At 42.8% G+C, this 19,190-nt stretch overlaps 1 protein-coding gene across 3 annotated transcripts in view; it reads right to left on the reverse strand.

The window, feature by feature from the left end:
• Positions 1 to 821: 821 nt before the first annotated feature.
• Positions 822 to 19,190, reverse strand: part of LOC115106654 (adenylate cyclase type 3-like) — a 28,160-nt gene continuing 9,791 nt past the window's right edge. For 2 of the 3 annotated variants that reach the window (XM_029629596.2, XM_029629610.2), the window contains exons 3-20: positions 16,967 to 17,109; positions 16,707 to 16,818; positions 16,425 to 16,552; positions 15,819 to 15,977; positions 15,299 to 15,464; positions 14,795 to 14,914; positions 14,148 to 14,290; positions 13,678 to 13,839; positions 13,496 to 13,583; positions 10,292 to 10,408; positions 9,745 to 10,013; positions 9,423 to 9,504; positions 9,106 to 9,264; positions 5,372 to 5,518; positions 5,065 to 5,178; positions 4,619 to 4,745; positions 4,383 to 4,507; positions 822 to 3,923 (exon numbers count right to left, since the gene is read on the reverse strand). In XM_029629596.2, coding sequence (XP_029485456.1) covers positions 3,741 to 3,923; positions 4,383 to 4,507; positions 4,619 to 4,745; positions 5,065 to 5,178; positions 5,372 to 5,518; positions 9,106 to 9,264; positions 9,423 to 9,504; positions 9,745 to 10,013; positions 10,292 to 10,408; positions 13,496 to 13,583; positions 13,678 to 13,839; positions 14,148 to 14,290; positions 14,795 to 14,914; positions 15,299 to 15,464; positions 15,819 to 15,977; positions 16,425 to 16,552; positions 16,707 to 16,818; positions 16,967 to 17,109 — 2,544 coding nt within the window. In that variant the 3' untranslated portion in view covers positions 822 to 3,740. The remainder of the gene's footprint in view (positions 3,924 to 4,382; positions 4,508 to 4,618; positions 4,746 to 5,064; positions 5,179 to 5,371; positions 5,519 to 9,105; positions 9,265 to 9,422; positions 9,505 to 9,744; positions 10,014 to 10,291; positions 10,409 to 13,495; positions 13,584 to 13,677; positions 13,840 to 14,147; positions 14,291 to 14,794; positions 14,915 to 15,298; positions 15,465 to 15,818; positions 15,978 to 16,424; positions 16,553 to 16,706; positions 16,819 to 16,966; positions 17,110 to 19,190) is intronic. The other variant, XM_029629604.2, reaches the window with a different exon arrangement.

Consider the following 19,190-nt stretch of genomic DNA (forward strand, 5'->3'; position numbering starts at 1 on the left):
GTTAATCGAGCTTTTTATATTTTGATTCATTTTCTATTAGGAAAATTACAACTTGTTTACGATAAAAGGGTGAATCTGCAGTTCTAACAATAACAGTGACCGTCCTGCTGTAACCACTGTAACCAAATGCAACCACTCTCAAATTCATAGACAAGAGCTATGGATGCAAGGGCTGACCATCCATGACGTCAAAATTATAGAATTAACTAAATTGAGGCTATACAGCTTTTGTTTCAAATTACATTGTTTAGAGTTTATATTTTCAGTTTGTGTGGGGTACGACAATTGAACTAAGGTCATGAGACTTGTCATGAGACTTGTTCTTTTCAATAATCAATGGGTATATATTTTTATCATTTTTACCTTTATTTAACTAGGCAAGTCAGTGAAGAACAAATTCTTATTTACAATGATGGCCTACTGGGGAACAGTTGGTTAACTGCCTTGTTCAGGGGAAGAACAACATATTTTTACCTGGTCAGCACAGGGATTCTGGCCCAATGCTCTAACCACTAGGCTACCTGCCACCCCAGGTAGCATAACTTAATGATTATATATCATTAATTTAAATGTCTAAAACTGGAAGTTGCAATTGCAGGTTTCCCCTTTAAGTTTTTTTTCAAGCTACATCAGAAAGGGGGATCTCTTCTCAACAAGCAAAACGTCTTTTCAACATATTGTGTTCATTAGGTTCTGCAACTTCTGCATGAAATGGATCGGATGTCACACTCTCAACATATACAACAACTTTATGCTATCCAAAGAGGAGACAACAGACCTACTCAAAACACACTAAATAAAGAAAGTATTAGGGACCATGGTTTAATTTCGTTTTTTTAATCAATACACTTGAAAATGACAAATAATTTAAATGAAATACATTAATAAATTATCTTTCAACTCAAACACAGATAGTTTACAGACCATTCAAAGTGCCATTTTATTCCCAAGCCTGAGGTTCTTTAAAATACAAATCGAGAAACAGCAAAGACCTGCATTTTGGCCACATGTACAGGGACCAAAGCCATTCCTTCAACATTGGCACTTTTACATTGGTTTAAAAAAAGGAAATCTGTCCCTGACAACTGCAATAAATTAAGTTAATGAACAGTAAACTGTATGTACAACTTAGAGACTCATTAGTCCTTTATCCCTTCACTGTAAATAGAATCTCAGAATGAATTAAACTTAGTTATAAAAATATTAAAAGGGCCAGGAATGTTTTAATTTGTGTAAGGGGCAAGCGAGGACAGAGGGTTGTAGAAGAATAAACTATTGCACTTCCATCCAATTTCAGAGAAAAGACACTGACGCGGACACAATACGAGCAAAAGAAACTCACCCGCACCTGCAGTACTGTCCACATATCAACCTTACATATACACAAACAAACAAACATACAGTGCTGTGGAAAAGTAATTTCCCTCCTTAATTCTTTTGCATTTAAAAAAAAAATACTGAATATTATCAGATCTTCAACCAAAATCTAATATTAGATAAATGGGACCTGAGTGAACAAATAACACAACAATTACATTCTTATTTCATTGATTTCATAAACATAGTTATGCAACACCCAATGCTCATGTGAAAAAGTAATTTCCTCTTACACCCAATAACTGTTTGTGGCACCTTTAGCTGCAATGACTCCAATCAAACGCTTCCTTTAGTTGTTGCTCAGTCTCTCACGTTGCTGTGGAGGAATTTTGGCCCACTCTTCTATGCAGAGCTGCTTTAACTCAGCGACATTTGTGGGTTTTCAAGCATTAACTGCTAATTTCAAGTCCTGCCACAACATCTCAATTGGGATTAGGTCTGGACTTTGTCTAGGCAATTCCAAAACTTCAAATTTGTTGCTTTTTAGCCATTGATTGTGTGTTTTGGATTATTGTTTTGCTGCATGACCCAGCTGCGCTTCAGCTCACAGAAAGCCTGACATTCTCCTGTAGAATTCACTGATACAGCAAGCATTTTGCTACACCCACAATAACATCTGCTAAATATGTGTATGTGACCAATAACCTTTTATTTGATACAGAGCACAATTTATGGTTCCTTCTATTAAAGGCAAGTCATCCAGGTCCTGAGGCAGCAAAGCATCCCCAAACCATCAGACTACCACCACCATGCTTGACTATTGGTACAAGTTTCTTACCGTGGAATGCAGTGTTTGGTTTTTCGTCAGGCCTAATGGGACCCATGTCTTCCAAAAAGTTATACACTTGACTCATCTGTTCATAGAACATTCTTCCAAAGAGCCTTGATGATCTTCCAGGTGTTTTCTGGCAAACGTAAATCAACTTTAATCCAAAAGTCAAGTCTACTTTAAAATGACTAAAAAGCAACAAAATTGAAGTTTTGGAATGGCCTAGTCAAAGTCCAGACCTAATCCCAATTGAGATGTTGTGGCAGGACATGAAAGGAGCAGTTCATGCTTGAAAACCCACAAATGTCGCTGAGTTAAAGAAGTTCTGCATGCAAGAGTGGGCCAAAATTCTTCGCCAGCGACGTGAGAGACTGACCCACAACTAGAGGAAGCATTTGGTTGCAGACATTGCAGCTAAAGGTGGCACAACCAGTTATTGAGTGTAAAGGGGTCAATACCTTTTTCACACAGGGGAATTGGGTGTTGCATAACGTTGTTAATTAAATAAATATATATATATATTTGTAAACTCAGGTTCCCTTGATCTAATATAAGGTTTTAGTTGAAGATGTGCTAATTCAGTATCAAAAACATGTAAAAACAGAGAAAATCCTAAAGGGGGCAAATACTTTTTTCAGGGCACAGCATTTCTACCCACCGGAATACCCATGACCACAGGTGTTAGCTACTCACAAAGACCTGGTGACCACAAACTCTAAAATACCATGAATCACTCTTGCTTGTCAACGTGCATGCGCACACTTGCAATGCCTCCAAAAAAACACAAAAACATTCAACCTGTCGCCAATTTCACACCTGAGGACTCACACCCGGGTTCTGTGCCCACTGTCAGCATAGACTCAGATGCCGTAAAGAAGTGATGGGGGGGAGAACATAGAAGGCATGTGTTCCAAATTCATAGCTAACAGAAAAAGGGCATGGCATGTTACTTGATTCCGGATCAGAAAAAAGTGAGAAAGAATACTTTCACTGCAGGCTTATTCAGCACACACACACACACACACACACACACACACACACACACACACCTCTACCATCTTATCTCAGGTCATCGCCATCTCCAAGCAGTTTGGAGATACTGTAACAAACACACTGAAATCCATTCTTTTCCAAATATAAAGTATTTTGTAAAAGGGGGAAAGTATTCAAAATGAGGCATTTAGTCCAACAGCCATGATGCATCTGGCTTGAGCGCGTCGTAAGGATGGCATTGCAGTGAGTACATGAATGTGTGTTTGTCAGACTGTGTTTCTGAATAAGAGTGTTTGTCTTAGACTGTGTGTAACTATGTGTGACTATACAGTACCGTGATATGTGTTCATAAGTCTGTAGTGCAAATAGCTGAGCACTATTTTCAAAAGCTTTGTAGTTTGCAAAAAAAGTATTTGAACAGGCAGGGTGGGGGAGGGGGAGGCAGGACAAATCTTCTTTCTTTGCAAGATGTCCATTTCCTCTGACATACTTTGCAATTCTGAAAGAGTGTTGGTATAAGCATGAATTCAGATCTCACTTATACATTACAATGTATATTTCTGATTATGCGTGTGTGTTTCTGTGAGCATTGACACGCAGGTCAGGAGTTGTCCACCACTTGGTGTGGCAGGGTGACCGAGGAGCCGTTGATGAAGGAGCCCTGTTTTTCTCTACCCTTCAGAAAGTAGGTAAGCAGCTCTCCTTTCCCCTTCACAAAGATAGGTCCCCTCCTCACAAAACGGAATCCGTACTCCTTCAAGATGTGGTAACAATCTTCCACCACCTGGGGGCAGTAGAATCACATCAAATTGTAGGTGATGAATCCATCCAACATGTGTTTTCTACCCAGATTTGGTAATCCACTTAAAACTATTCCCTGATGTCAAACCCCAAGATCTAAATAGTAATCAAACAAAGTAGGATTATTCTTGTGTTATTATAGTCATCTGGGAAAAAACAATTCCAGGCCGACTACATTGCAGTCAACCAATGGTTGCATGCCACATCATCGACTGTGCAGTCAGGTATCAGATTGCTGTATGTGGTTTCGAGATCTTGCAGGCGACTGCAATGTATCAATCATTGTAGGCTATCAAGTGCTCCTGCTCAGTCCTCACCAGAAACCAGGTACATCAACGACCTTACGGGCCAATGCGCTACAGCTATAACTGATTGTTTGGTTGTCACCTCAATACTTATCCCATCCTGCATCTCGTCGCACCCTGTTATGGAGAGGCCTTACCTGGATGTTACCCATGACCCCTGTGGACTCCATGCGACTGGCCACATTCACAGTGTTTCCCCAGATGTCATAGTGAGGCTTCCGGGCACCAATCACTCCTGCCAGAACCCCCCCTTTATTCAAACCTGAGGAGAGGAGGAAGTATGGGATACATGATATGCATGCTGTACAAAACTAGGACACACTCTCCATTCTTCTCTCACCTTAAAATATATAGCTGAAAGGTTAGCACTGACCTATGCGTAGCATAAAGTTGTTGAAGGACTGGTAGTTGATGTTCATGAGCGAGACCTTCATGGCCAGAGCAAAGTCAGCCAGATCTGCCAAATGCTGCCAGCGCTCTCTGTCAGTCAGCTCCTCTTTCTGCACAACAGAGCCCTCTATATCATAACCATCTTCATCATCAAGTTTCAAGTGAATTCATTTGATCATCACCACCACTACGATCATCATCACCCATAAAATTAACATATCCTCTGTAAAAGGTCAGTCCCAAAGCTCTTGATCACATTTCTGACCTGCTACCACAAACAGTATAAGATACCCAAGACTGAGTTCATCAGGAATTCTGCTGTTTAGCTATAGGAGTTCACATGATTATGTCATACATGATATAGTTTACACGGCTAGCTTAAGCCTCTGACCCAGACCCAGTGGCTGATGACCATGGTAATGAGCTAACCTTCAGACAGGCGTAGCCGTTGCTGACGTCGGGAGTGACTCCTGATGCTGCCATGTAGGTGCTGCCAATGGTTTTGATTTTGGTGATGCAGCGGAACTGAGACTCGTCCAGGAGCTGTCAGAGGTTAAAGGTCACGGGTTGAAAGGTCAAGTCTCAAAGTATTAGGCAGCATCTTTAATTCCTATACATGCCTCGGGAATAGGGAGCAATAACATACAGTACTTCCATTGTCATAGCAAGCTAGTTTCAACATTTGCATGACTGTTACAAGTCACAAGTGGAAATGATGCATTCATGAGCTTCTTACACTGTCAAAATCGGAGATGATTTCGTTGAGGAACCTGAGGCACTCAATCCCCCCATTGTTGATGCTCTCCTCTGTGTAGAAGTCCGAGAAGTTGGGGATGGAGGCGAACATCACCCCAATCTCATCATATGACTGGCTGTACAGCTCCTGGAAGGGGTATATATATATATATATAGATATATTTCAGATTAACAGATGTACAGACATAGATAAGTCAAGAGCATAACTCCAGGTGTAAACTTTGCAACAGCTGAACAAACCTTACCACTGTGATAACATGGTAACATCACCGCACACAGTGACCATGGCTGATACCTCTTTCTCAACTTTACATGTATTGGTCCCACTTCACATTGACTGCCTTAAAACGTATGTATTTACTAGGGCTGGCACAATTACCATATAAACAATGGTTATGGATGAAGACCTGTTTAAAGAACTGTCATATCTGTAAAAAAAAAAAAAAAAATATATATATATATATATATATATATATACACACTACCATTCAAAAGTTTGGGTCACTTAGAAATGTCCTTGTTTTTGAAAGAAAAGCAATCTTTTTGTCCACTAAAATAACATCAAATTGATCAGAAATCAGTGTAGACATTATTAATGTTGTAAATGACTATTGTAGCTGGAAACGGCAGATTTTTTATCATCTACATAGGCATACAGAGGCCCATTATCAGCAACCATCACTCCTGTGTTCCAATGGCATGTTGTGTTAGCTAATCCAAGTTTATCATTTTAAAAGGTTAATTTATCATTAGAAAACCCTTTTGCAATTATGTTAGCACAGCTGCAAACTGTTGTCCTGATTAAAGAAGCAATAAAACTGGCCTTCGTTAGAGTAGTTGAGTATCTGGAGCATCAGCATTTGATTACAGGCTCAAAATGGCCAGAAACAAATAACTTTCTTCTGAAACTCGTCAGTCTATTCTTGTTCTGAGAAATTAAGGCTATTCCATGTGAGAAATTGCAAAAAAAACTGAAGATCTCGTACAACGCTGTGTACTACTTCCTTCACAGAACAGCACAAACGGCCTCTAACCGAAAGAGTGGGAGGCCCCGGTGCAAAACTGAGCAAGAGGACAAGTACATTAGTGTCTAGTTTGAGAAACAGACGCCTCACAAGTCCTCAACTGGCAGCTTCATTAAATAGTGCCCGCAAAACACCAGTCTCAGCGTCAACAGCGTCAACAGTGAAGAGGCGACTCCGGGATGCTGGCCTTCTAGGCAGAGTTGCAAAGAAAAAGCCATATCTCAGACTGGCCAATAAAAAATAAAATATTAAGATGGGCAGAAGAACACATACATTGGACAGAGGAACTCTAGAAGGCCAGCATTCCGGAGTCATCTCTTTACTGTTGACGTTGAGACTGGTGTTTTGCGGGTACTATTTAATGAAGCTGCCAGTTGAGGACTTCTGAGGCATCGGTTTCTCAAACTAGCCCAAATAAATGTAACAGACACATCTCAACATCAACTGTTCAGAGGAGACTGTGTGAATCAGGCCTCCATGCTCAAATTGCTGCAAAGAAACTATTACTAAAAGACAACAACAATAAAAAGAGATTTGCTTGGGCCAAGAAACACAAGAAATGGACATTTAGACCGGTGCAAATCTGTCCTTTGGTCTGATGACTCCAAATTAGATTTCTGACTCCAGCCGCCGAGTCTTTGTGAGATGCAGAGTAGGTGAACGGATGATCTGCTCATGTGTGGTTCCCACCTTGAGGCATGGAAGAGGAGGTGTGGGGTTGCTTTTCTGGTGACACTGTCAGTGATTTATTTAGAATTCAAGGCACACTTAACCAGCATGGCTACCCCAGAATTCTGCAGCGGTACGTCATCCCATCTGGGTTGCGCTTAGTGGTACTATCACTTGTTTTTCAACAGGACAATGACCCAACACACCTCCAGGCTGTGTAAGGGCTATTTGACCAAGAAGGAGAGTGATGGAGTGCTGCATCAGATGACCTGGCTTCCACAATCACCCGACCTCAACCCAATTGAGATGGTTTGGGGTGAACTCCTTCAAGACTGTTGGAAAAGCATTCCAGGTGAAGCAGGTTGAGAGAATTCCAAGAGTGTGAAAGCTGTCATCAAGGCAATGGTTGGCTACTTTGACGAATCTCAAATATAAATGATATACATTTTTGCTTACTACATGATTCCATGTGTTATTTCATAGTTTTGATGTCTTCACTATTATTCTACAATGTAGAAAATATTAAAAATAAAGAAAAACCCTTGAATGAGTAGGTGTATCCAAACTTTTGACTGGTACTGTATATGATCAACCAGCTGACTGAAGACGGGATGGCCGGCCATTAGCGCAATTGAGTCAGTTTCTGCTGCAACATGGACTCTGCAACGTGATGAAACTTTGTTTCTCCTTGCTGAAACATGCAAGGTGTTGTAGCAAATGAGGTTTCGGTTGCCTAGGCAACACCCCCCTCCCTGCAGCAGCAGCACATGCAGAAGACAGGAGAAAATGTGCGTCTTAAAAAATATATTCACTGAGTGTACAAAACATTAGGGACACCTGCTCTTTCCATGACAGACTGACCAGGTGAATCCAGATGAAAGCTATGATCCATTATTGATGTCTCCAGTAGGAGACAGGTTAAATAAGGATTTTTAAGCCTTGAGACATGGATTGTGTATGTGTGCCATTCAGAGGGTGAACGGGCAAGACAAAATATTTCAAGTGCCTTTGAACAGGGTATTTGTAGTAGGTGCCAGGCTCACCGGTTTGAGTATGTCAAGAACTGCAACACTGCTGGGTTTTTCCACACTCAACAGTGTGAAATCAAGAATAGTGCAAAACCCAAAGGACATCCAGCCTACTTCACACAACTTGTGGGAAGCATTGTAGTCAACTTGGGCCAGCATCTGTGGAACACTTTCGACACCTTGTAGAGTCCAGGCTGTTCTGAGGCAAAAGGGGGTGCAACTCAATATTAGGAAGGGGTTCCTAATGTTTTGTACCCTCAGTGTAGACTCATGTTTTGTACATGTATTCTAATTGTTTTGCTATTAGAACGGTTCTAACAGTGAACATGTCTATTTGGCTGACTAATAACTTTCATCCAAAATTCCGTTACCGTCACATCCCTCGTATTTACATTGTAGCTACATGGTAGCTACGGTCATGGCTATAAAGTGTGACAATTTTGGTCGCATATACTCCTAAATGCATTTACAGGTTACCATATTAGTTTCAAGGGCACAACATGTGCTTCAGAAGTAGATAGCATACTTCAAGGCCCAACATACAGTAGGCTATATTTCAATCGATTAAAAAATATATTTTCAGTGCCACCAATGAAAATGTTCAATTTTGAGCCCTGGGGTTTTCTATATTTTTGCATATTCTTTATACTGAATGTTATCAGATCTTCAACCAAAACCTAATATTAGATTAAGGAAACCTGAGTTTACAAATAACAAAACAAATTGGATATGTCCCCAAACCATCACACTACCACCACCATGCTTGACCGTTGGTATGAGGTTCTTACTGTGGAATGCAGTGCTTGGTTTTTGCCAGACATAATGGGGCCCATGTCATCCAAAAAGTTGACTAAAGTTTGCCAAAACATACCTGGAAGATCATCAAGACTCTTGGAAGAATGTTCTATGGACAGATGACTGAAAAGTATAACTTTTTGGATGACATGAAGGGGGAACCAGGTACTGTATGTACAGTAGTGAAGTTGTCTCACCTCGTCCCTTTTCTTGGAGCCCAGGAAGTGGCGTGCTACGTGCTCTGGCAGCATGTTAGTGACCAGCGCCTCGTTCCAGCGCCTCATCTCATACACCTTCTCCTTCTGCTCATGGACCTCAATCTTCCACAAGAACAGAGTACGTGCTAGCTTCTCCACCTAAAGTCAGGGACATGGTGGTAGGAGACAGGAAAGAGGTTCAAATAGAGATGGAGAGGTCAACAAGAAAGGAGGAGAAGCAGAACATGTGGAGAATAGAGAAGGTGGTGACGACTTGGAAGGTATATAACTAGTCGACTTCTGCCGTGGTAACTTACATGTCGAGAAAAGTAGTAGAAGCTGATCATCATGATGAAGATCATGATAGTCATGGCATATTTGGAGGGAACCAGGTAAGACCTAAAGAAACAGAGCACAGAGATCATCAGAAATCACAAGCATGCTCACATTGTTTACAGAACAACAATAATCACACTAAACATGACACTCAAGTGTTGCGGTCAATTTAATTTAAATTCAGTCAACTGAAATTCCAATTCCAGTTTTACTAATTGAAACAAAATGATAACCACACATCCATAAACTGATGACCACCACCCACACCTGTTCTACAGCCTATAACACCACAACCACATCCACCTGTAGTCCTGGAAGCGGGCCATATCGTAGCGGTCAAATATGTCCCTCCAGCTGTAGATGTTGACGATGCCCGTCGCTATGGTGATGAGGAGCATGAGTGTGACCTTGACCATGTGGCTGACCTGTACCAGCATGGTGGTCGCCATGAGTGCCAGCACGGCGATGTAGCTGTAGTACTTGGGGTTGTCCAGACAGCCCTCTGCCCCGGATTGGACAACAGAGGAAGGAGGAGCCATTGTGGCGTTTCCAGAGGGACGGGGACAGCTCAGCTACACGGCGTGGACAGAGAGGGGATAGAGGCCAAATGTCAACGCAAGATCGATTTCTAGTGCTTCCTCCAAGCTTACCCCTTGGTTTCACTCCCATCTTGTTGCTTTATTATGAATTTAAAACATTTAACGGTATGCGTGCAAGTCAATACCAAAAATTGACCCTTAAGTCAAACCCAGCTTTATGAGAAAGGCTTGTGTGTTGGCATGCTACTGCATAATTCCAACACCAGAAAGCCAGTGTTGTGATTTCTTCTACTGGACTAGCGATTTCTCACCATGTCCACAATGTCGGCCATGGTGAGGATGAAGATTGCTGCCATGGCCCATGTGTTCCGTGCCCAGCGGGTGTGGTCAATCCATGTGGAGAAAGACACCAGCCTCTTAGGGAAAACCTAGGTGGGAAAATAACATGTTGGCCATCAACAGTAACATCATTAACCAGTCACGTGAACTTACCAGTAATATCTATCCATCTATCATTGTTGTATTGATGTGGTTCTGAGTAATGTTTTACAAAACTCTTTTACGACACCCGTGGTATATGTGGGGCAATAGCGGAACATTAAAAACATTTTAAACTATGATTGATGGTGACGGTCGTCTTTGCTCGCTATAACCAACAAAGTAATGCAATTGTAATCGTCATCGTAATCATGTTCAGTTTTCAAACGCATCGTCAGACGGAAACCATAGTAGCGGTCAGGGTATTTCTCCTAGTGAGTTTGTACAGATGAAGGATATTCATTTGCACCAGTTTGCTACAGCGGGAAAATAATCCTGCAGCAACAGGAAGTGTGAATTATGTGGATTATGACTACTGGACATTTTTGTAGGGGCTGATACATTTCTCATAAGGGAAATTCAAGTCTGAAATGTCAAAGTGGTAAACTTCAGAAGCCTTTCTAAACCTCAAACACACTACAAGTTGTACATTTCCTGCATGGCAGGAAAGTTGTCCTGCAACAGTAGGCCGTCATTGTAAATAAGAATTTGTTTTTAACTGACTAGTTAAATAAATAAAAAACTTGAGTGTTCAAATTAAGATCCTACATCTGTACTATAGTGACTTTCATGTTAGTGGCAGAACAGTATACGACTACCCAGTGCTGTATCTGTCAACGGTCATTTCAGATGAGCTGGGACAAACTGAGGACGAGACATATTGGTTTTCCTCATTGAACCATCAATCATGCCATTAGGAGTCATGCATCAGTTCAACCAGAGGGCTTCTCTATGAACATCTCTATATGATGAGGTGGGATTGATTTTCCATAGATAAAGAATAGTCACTGGATTGGAACTACCGTCACGCGAGGGGACTCAGATCTCCAATGGTTAAATCTGATCTCATTGGGTACAGTACGTTCTCTACGGCAGCTGAACAATAATCTGGCCCATACAGCCTCAAGTAAAAGCATTTATTATGTAGCACTAAAAGCTCTTGCTTATACGCTCTGGGGTAAAGTGTGTGTGTGAGTGTGTGTGATTTCTGGTGTTCGTGTGGTTGACATTGTACCGGGACAGGCTCAGACATGTTGACATGGACATGCATTTCACCCTTGATATAATAGTTGTTCATCTGTTTGTTTATGTGTGTACGGTGCATTCGGGAGTATTCAGACCCCTTCCCTTTTTACACATTGTTACCTTACAGCCTTATTCTAAAATTGATACAATTATATTTTTTTCCTCATCAATCTACTCCAAACCCTCCCCTAGGCCAGACGATGCTGGGCCAATTGTGAGTCGCCCTATGGGACTCTCGATCATGGCCGGTTGTGATACAGCCCAGGATCGAACACCTCTAGGACTGAGATGCAGTGCCTTAGACCACTGCGTCACTCAGGAGCTAATTTACATAAATATTCAGACCTTTTGCTATGAGATACAAAATTGAGCTCAGGTGCATCCTGTTTCCATTGATCATCCTTGATATGTTTCTACAACTTGATTGAATTCCACCTGTGGTTAATTCAATTGATTGGACATGCTTTTAAAAGGCAAACACCTGTCTATATAAGGTCCTAAAGTTGACAGTGCATGTCAGAACAAAAAGCAAGCCGTGAGGTTGAAGAAATTGTCTGTAGAGCTTCGAAACAGGATTGTATCGAGGCACAGATCTGGGGAAGGGTACTAAAAAATGTCTGCAGCATTGAAGGTCCACAAGAACACACTCCATCATTCTTAAATGGAAGAAATTTGGAACCACCAAGACTCTTTCTTGAGCTGACCTCCCGGCCAAACTGAGCAATCGGGGGAGAAGGGTCTCGGTCAGGGAGATGACCAAGAACCCGATTGTCACTCTGACAGAGCTCCAAAGTTCTTCCAGAAGAACAATTATCTCTGCAGCACTCCACCAATCAGTAAAAAGGCACGACAGCCCGCTTGTAGTTTCCTAAAAGGTAACTAAAAGACTCAGATCATGAGAAGCAAGATTTTCTGGTCTGATGAAACCAAAATTGAACTCTTTGGCCTGAATGCCAAGCGTCACATCTGGAGGAAACCTGGCACCTTCCCTACGGTGAAGCATGGTGGTGACAGCATCATGCTGTGGGGATGTTTTTCAATGGCAGGGACTGGGAGACTAGTCAGGATCGAGGGAAAGATGAATGGAGCAAAGTAGAGAGAGATCCTTGATGAAAACCTGCTCCAGAGTGTTCAGGACATTAGACTGGGGGTGAAAGTTCCCCCCCAACAGGACAAGGACCGTAAGCACACAGCCAAGGCAATGCAGGAGTGGCTTCAGGACAAGTCTCCAAATCTGTTTTTGCTTTGTCATTATAGGGTGTCATGTGTAGACTGATGAGGGGGGGAAAACTATTTAATCTATTTTAGAATAAGGCTGTAACGTAACAAAATGTGGAAAAAGTCTGAATACTTTCCGAATGCACTGTATGCGTGTGTGTGTGACTGTGTGTCTGCATTGCACACGGTGCACAGATAGAGTGCACCGTGCACCAGGTTCAAAACCCTTGTGGGCAGTGTGGGGATGGGGGAGGAGGGTTGCTGTTAGGGTGATAGGAGCAGTCGATAGTGGTAGCTACATAACTGTCTGTAGAAGTCAATAAATTTGACTTTCCATGACCTGGCTCATGAGGTTAGATCAAAAGTGCTGATGCGTGACAAAAGAACGAACGTATGGGTTGCTGATTATACACATTCTTTACCACATTCAGCTTACGTAACATTGGGAGTGTCTGTATACATCAAATGCACAGCATCATGAGATGCTTAGCACATTTAAATAGTTATTTAACTACGGTATGCTGATCCACTATCACAACTACGTTATTTTTTTACTCAAGAGTATACCACAACAAATATCTTCATATCTACAGATTTCTTATGTTGTGGCAAATGTTCTATGATAAATTCGGATTTGGCTGTGGATTAACTCTTGCTCGCTCTGAAAGGCTAGCTGCTCTCTGGTTGGATGTCGAGCAAAGTGTGATAGTGGAGCGGGGGGAAGGGGCACTCACTCGAGGGAAGATGGCCGCCAGAGAGCAGACAGTTAGGACGAGCAGCAGGACCTCTCCCACAGCTAGGGTCACGTAGTTTGCTATCATCCTGTCAACCGCAAGAACACACAGAACATAAGAGAGAGAGAGAGAGAGAGAGAGAGAGAGAGAGAGAGAGAGAGAGAGAGATTAGGTGAACTCACCGAGGGTCTATGAGGACCTCCATGGCTGCAGTGAACAGGAGCACTACACATGAGCAGCTGAAGGCAGCTCCGCTCTGCTTCTCCTTTTCTACGGAGTAGCGGGTCTCCAGCTCAGGGTCCACAAAGCGCAGGGACAGACGGTTGGTGCGTTTCCCCTTCAGACTGACAGGGTAGAGAGGGAGGGTTCACACAGTCTGTCTGCTCACATAACAGAGGATTCATATCTGGCTGCACAAGGCTCACTCACACACCCTCTGCTACCCTCACTCACACACATTCATAGATATACAAAGGCTGGCAAAATTAAGGGAATTTTAAATAAATGCCCGTTTGGGGGATTCCCGAAATCAGGAGGGAATAAGCATGAAATCCAGAATCCTCCAACCAGGATTTCAGGAAAACCAGGGAATTTATTTAAAGTTCCTGGAATTTTGCAACCCCACACACACCCTCCCTCTCGGTCTACTCACGCTTGTACGGTCTCTCTCTCCAGCAGTGCCTCATTGAGCAGTTTGTTGAGCTCCTGTTCGTTCTCTTGGGCATCAATCACCCTCTCGGCCAGGTCCCGCAGTCTTAGCCTCCGCCGAGGGTTGGGGAATGATGGGTTCACCACCTGGGGTCACAAGAAGGTGGCATTCCTGGTCTGTCATTACACCACTCACTGGATGCACCCCGATTCTCCACACTTCTTCTAAAAAGTGCAAGTGCACACTCCCTCTCATGGATTGAACAATGGTCGAAGCTCTCTCCAGCCAATACTTACACCAATTCAATGCTTTTAGATCCATGATGGGGAGTGTGCAAATGCACACTCAATGAGAAGGGTGGAGAATCTGGGTGGAGCCACTCTTCATTCTGGTTTGAAGTAGAGAAGGTAGCACACTTTGGAGCAACTCCTGTCTTGGAGACAGCCAAAGCATTTGGAGGTTTTTGTACTAGCCCAGCGCTATAACACCCCTGAATAAACAAATCGAGGTCTAAATATAAGACAATGATTAGTTAATCATTTGAATAGGTGTACTAATCCTGGAACAAAAGGCCTGCACACACTGTGCACTTGTAGCACATTGAGTTGCAATCCTGTGTGTTAGGGGTTACAGTAAAGGTCATACGTTACCCGTGTGTCCAGCTCCTCTGGGTCGTCGGGTGTGGTGCAGGCTGTGTGGACACTCCCATTACACTCAGTGGTGTTGATCAACAATGGAGAGTTCCCATTGGACGACATCACAGATAACTTCTGATAGGAAACGAAGAGACAGGAAGGAGGAGAGAGGAATGGAGAGAAGAGAAAGAATGCGAGGTGTGTTACAGTGACTGTGGTGTGTTGACAGGAGGAATCTGGAGAAAAACATATATTGACATTTTGTTACGCTTTCTTTTACAGCCTGTTGTAAACTGTTACTTACTTGGTATTTTCATGGTATTAACTAGGAAACTACGCTGGTAAATTACCTCAAAGAATTCAACAAAATTGGAGACTGGTATCAAAGTTAAAGACAAAAGTTATTTCTTAGTAAGTACTACCTGGTTGTAAAATAAAGTTTTACCGAGGTTTTATCTCAGTAAGACGAACCTGTAAGAATAAAGGTTGAATAAAACTAGGTGCTGAGGCAATACTCACCACCCCGTTGATGCTGTTCTTTCCCAGGGGGCCCTTGGGCACCACCACCAGGTAGGAGTCGATGCCCCTCTCCTTCAGGTACTCACAGCGGTCGCCCCCGTTCCCCGGCTCCATATCAAACTCCCCGTGCAGACACTCCATGGTGGCCTGGGAGATGTGCACACGCCTGCCGCAAAGGTCAGGGGTTATAGGCTAGAGGTCAGAGAGCCTGGTCTATCAATGGCAGAACGGGTGGGGGCTGACCCTATGCCCTCCCTATTGCAAACTTTGAATAATTCCTGCTGTCACCCGCTTAATTGATATTCAGTACATCAACATTTCCTTACAGACTTCATAATTCATGACTTATTGCTAGCAATAGGTATAAAGTGTTTGTATTGGGCACAAACACATTTGACAAATATGAGTGCATGAGGCAGGTCAATCTTGCCTGCGCATCATCTAAAGTTGTAGTAAATATCTGTAAATAGAGTTAGGGAAATGTAATAACTTAGAGGGGTTTAAACCAGTTCCTTCTTACCCCGGTATTCCTCCCGCCTCCATCTTATTGGCCACGGTGACGTCAGTGGACCAGACGTCATACTGCCACCGCTTCTGTCCCAGGACGCCCCCCAGGACAGTGCCAGTGTGTACCCCCACACGCATGTCCACATCTGTCCCGGTCTTCTCACGAACATACCTACAGGACAACACAGTCACCATGACACAGAGCCAAGAAGAACCACCCTAGCCAGTCTTTCCCCTACCATTCGTTTTGCCTCCAGCACATCACATTATTCCTACTCTATGTGCAAATCTTAAATGACACCCTATTCACCACAAGTACAGAAGGACCTCTGAGATGTGAACACGTCTGAAACGGAGGTCATTCGGAAAACTGAAAGGTTTGGACTTAAAAGCTCATCAAACCTTGGTAGAAAATATTAAATTGCGTATTATTTTCTCACCATTTATCCAGATACTGCAGATGTCAGACAAGTTTTTAGCACATGAAAGTAATAGGTTCTACAGTAGTATACTATCTTTGACCCTAAGTGAGTGAATAGGATGTCCTTTGACATGCAGCCCTATACCACAAACCACTCTACAGTTTCTACAGTCCACATTGCCATTGGGTGGTACTCACGAAATGGCCTCCACCATGGCCAGGCCCATCATGATGGAGCAGGCAGCGTGGTCCTCTCTGTAGTCTGGCAGGCCACAGATGCAGTAGTAACAGTCGCCCAGGATCTTTATTCTCAACTGGTGGTATTTCTACACACACACACACACACACACACACACACACACACGTGAAATGATGTGACTACTCATGTACATTTACTTTAATCTATAAATAAATCCACCAATATAAATTTTTTTGTCAGTAAGTAATATATTTGTCTGTGGGTGTGTGTGTGTGACTCACGGCAGCCAGCTTGTCAAAGCGGGCAAACAGTTCATTGAGGAGCTTGACCAGCTCATGGGCACTGCATGATGATGACAGCTGAGTGAATCCCACAATGTCTGCAAACAAAATACTGCAGGAGAAAGGGGATACATGCTGTCATCACGTCATCCTATTAGATATCCTGCCTCTTTATTATAGAACACAGTGTACTCTATAAGTTATGCTCTCCTAGCCATAGGTCTATAGATTGCACAGAGAGTCTGGCCACTGTGTCGTACCTGACGTTTTCGTGGCGATACATGTACATGGTGTTGAACTGCTGCATCTCTTTCTGTCCAGTCTGACTGGCTTCTTTCTTCTTCATGTCCTGCAACATCTCGTCTGCTATATGCTTGGGCAGGATGGACAGCAAGAGACGCTCCTGTGGAGGACAGGGAGAGTGGTGAGGTTTCAGTGGATATGAGGAGACTCCAAAGAGCCTCAATAGACGCACGCACGGCTTACAATAAAGGCACTTACATGTGTGATTGGCAGCAGAATCAATCAATGCTCAATCAGAATCAATAAAAAAGATTCAGTGACCTAATTAAACCACCTTCTGTAGCAAAGGAAGCTGTCCGTTGCCATCCCAAAGCATTCACTTCCAATTATATCTACTTTGATCAACCTTCAACCAATAGATCTTGGAAAAATAAATACCGTAACGAAATAAACATGGATGACTGACTGCATTTGGAGACAGGATTGTCTCGAAGCACAGGTCTGGGGAAGAGTACCAAAACATTTCTGCAGCATTGACTGTCCCCAAGAACACAGTGACCTCCATCATTCTTAAATGTAAGAGGTTTGGAACCACCAAGACCTCCTTGAGCTGGCCCCCCAGCCAAACTGAACAATCAGGGGAGAAGAGCCTTGGTCAGAGAGGTAACCAAGAACCCGATTGTCACTCTGACAGAGCTCCTCTATGGTGATGTGAGAACCTTCCAGAAGGACAACCATCTCTGCAGCACTCCACCAATCAGGCCTTTATGGTAGAGTGGCCAGACAGAAGCCACTCCTCAGTAAAAGGCACATGACAGCCCACTTGGGAGTTTGCCAAAAGGCAGCTAAAAGACTCTCAGACCATGAGAAACAAGATTATCTGGTCTGATTAAAACCAAGATTGAACTATTTGGTGCTGCCACCAATCGTCACGTCTGGAGGAAACCTGGCACCACCAAACCAAGCATGGTGGTGGCAGCATCATGCTGTGGGGATGTTTAAAAGCGTCAGGGACTGGGAGACAAGTTAGGATTAAGAGAAAGATGAATGGAGCAAAGTACAGAGAGATCCTTGATGAAAAGCTGCTCCAGAGCAGTCAGGACCTCAGACTAGGGTGAAGGTTCACTTCCAACAGGACAACGACCCTAAGCACACAGCCAAGACAATGCAGGAGTGGCTTAAGGACAAGTCTCTGAATGTCCTTGAGTGGCCCTGCCAGAGCCCGATCTTGAACCCGATCGAACATCTCTGGAGAGACTAGGGATGTGGCGGTCCCGAAATTTCACCAGCCGCTGATTGTCAAGCAAATAACTGTCAGTTTCAGGGTAATTGACCGCCAATTAACAAACACATTTAGCATCTCCTGGCTTACACATATAGCCTACAAGCCACTGATGCAGACCTTTGGAACATCTACATTTAAAAAAGCTTAATAAATCCATGTAATATAGCCTACACCGTCACAATAAATCCATGATCTATTTTAGACAGAAGCATAATATAAAGAAAATGTAGTCAATTTCAGAAGAACAGAATAGCATACTCTGAGTTGTCCTTATGTTAGGTCATGATTTGGCTATGCCAAATGGCTGTGGGCTACACTAGTTCATTTAGCAGACAAGATTTGCTTAGAAGTCCATGGCTGGAATAATACATTATAGCCTTTGTCTTGCATTTCAAAGATGGTACAAAAAAAATACAAAAAAAAGGTCATGTTTTTTTTCTTTGTATTATCTTTTACCAGATATAATGTTTTATATTCTCCCAGTGTTCCCTTTCAAATGGTATCAAGAATATGCATATCCTTGCTTCAGGTCCTGAGCTACAGGCAGTGAGATTTGAGTATGTCATTTTAGGTGAAATTTAAAAAAAAGGGGTGGATCCTTAAGAGGTTTTAACAAAGAAATTAGGTATTCCTATATGTTTAATTTTGAGTTATTATTGTAACTGTAGTTGTTCTACAAACGTTGGGCTATATGTTTTGATTGTTAATACATTGTAAGGCTGCATGATGCGACTCTAAAAATTATTTGAAAAAGGTTGCTTGAAAAGCATGAGCCCTGCTTTGTTTTTTGCGCAGGCTGTACACACTACATCAGTCACTCATTCACAATTTGACAAGCACTAGATAATGCCCAGAATTTCACGGCGCCATCCACTTTGTGTGGCTGTAATGCACCCTAAAAAATCCATGCCTTTTGCGGACAGTGGCCATTGTGCGCTTCTCCTTGAGTGCTGCGC

The sequence above is a fragment of the Oncorhynchus nerka genome, linkage group LG3 (genome assembly GCF_034236695.1).
Source record: "Oncorhynchus nerka isolate Pitt River linkage group LG3, Oner_Uvic_2.0, whole genome shotgun sequence".
Taxonomy (NCBI): domain Eukaryota; kingdom Metazoa; phylum Chordata; class Actinopteri; order Salmoniformes; family Salmonidae; genus Oncorhynchus; species Oncorhynchus nerka.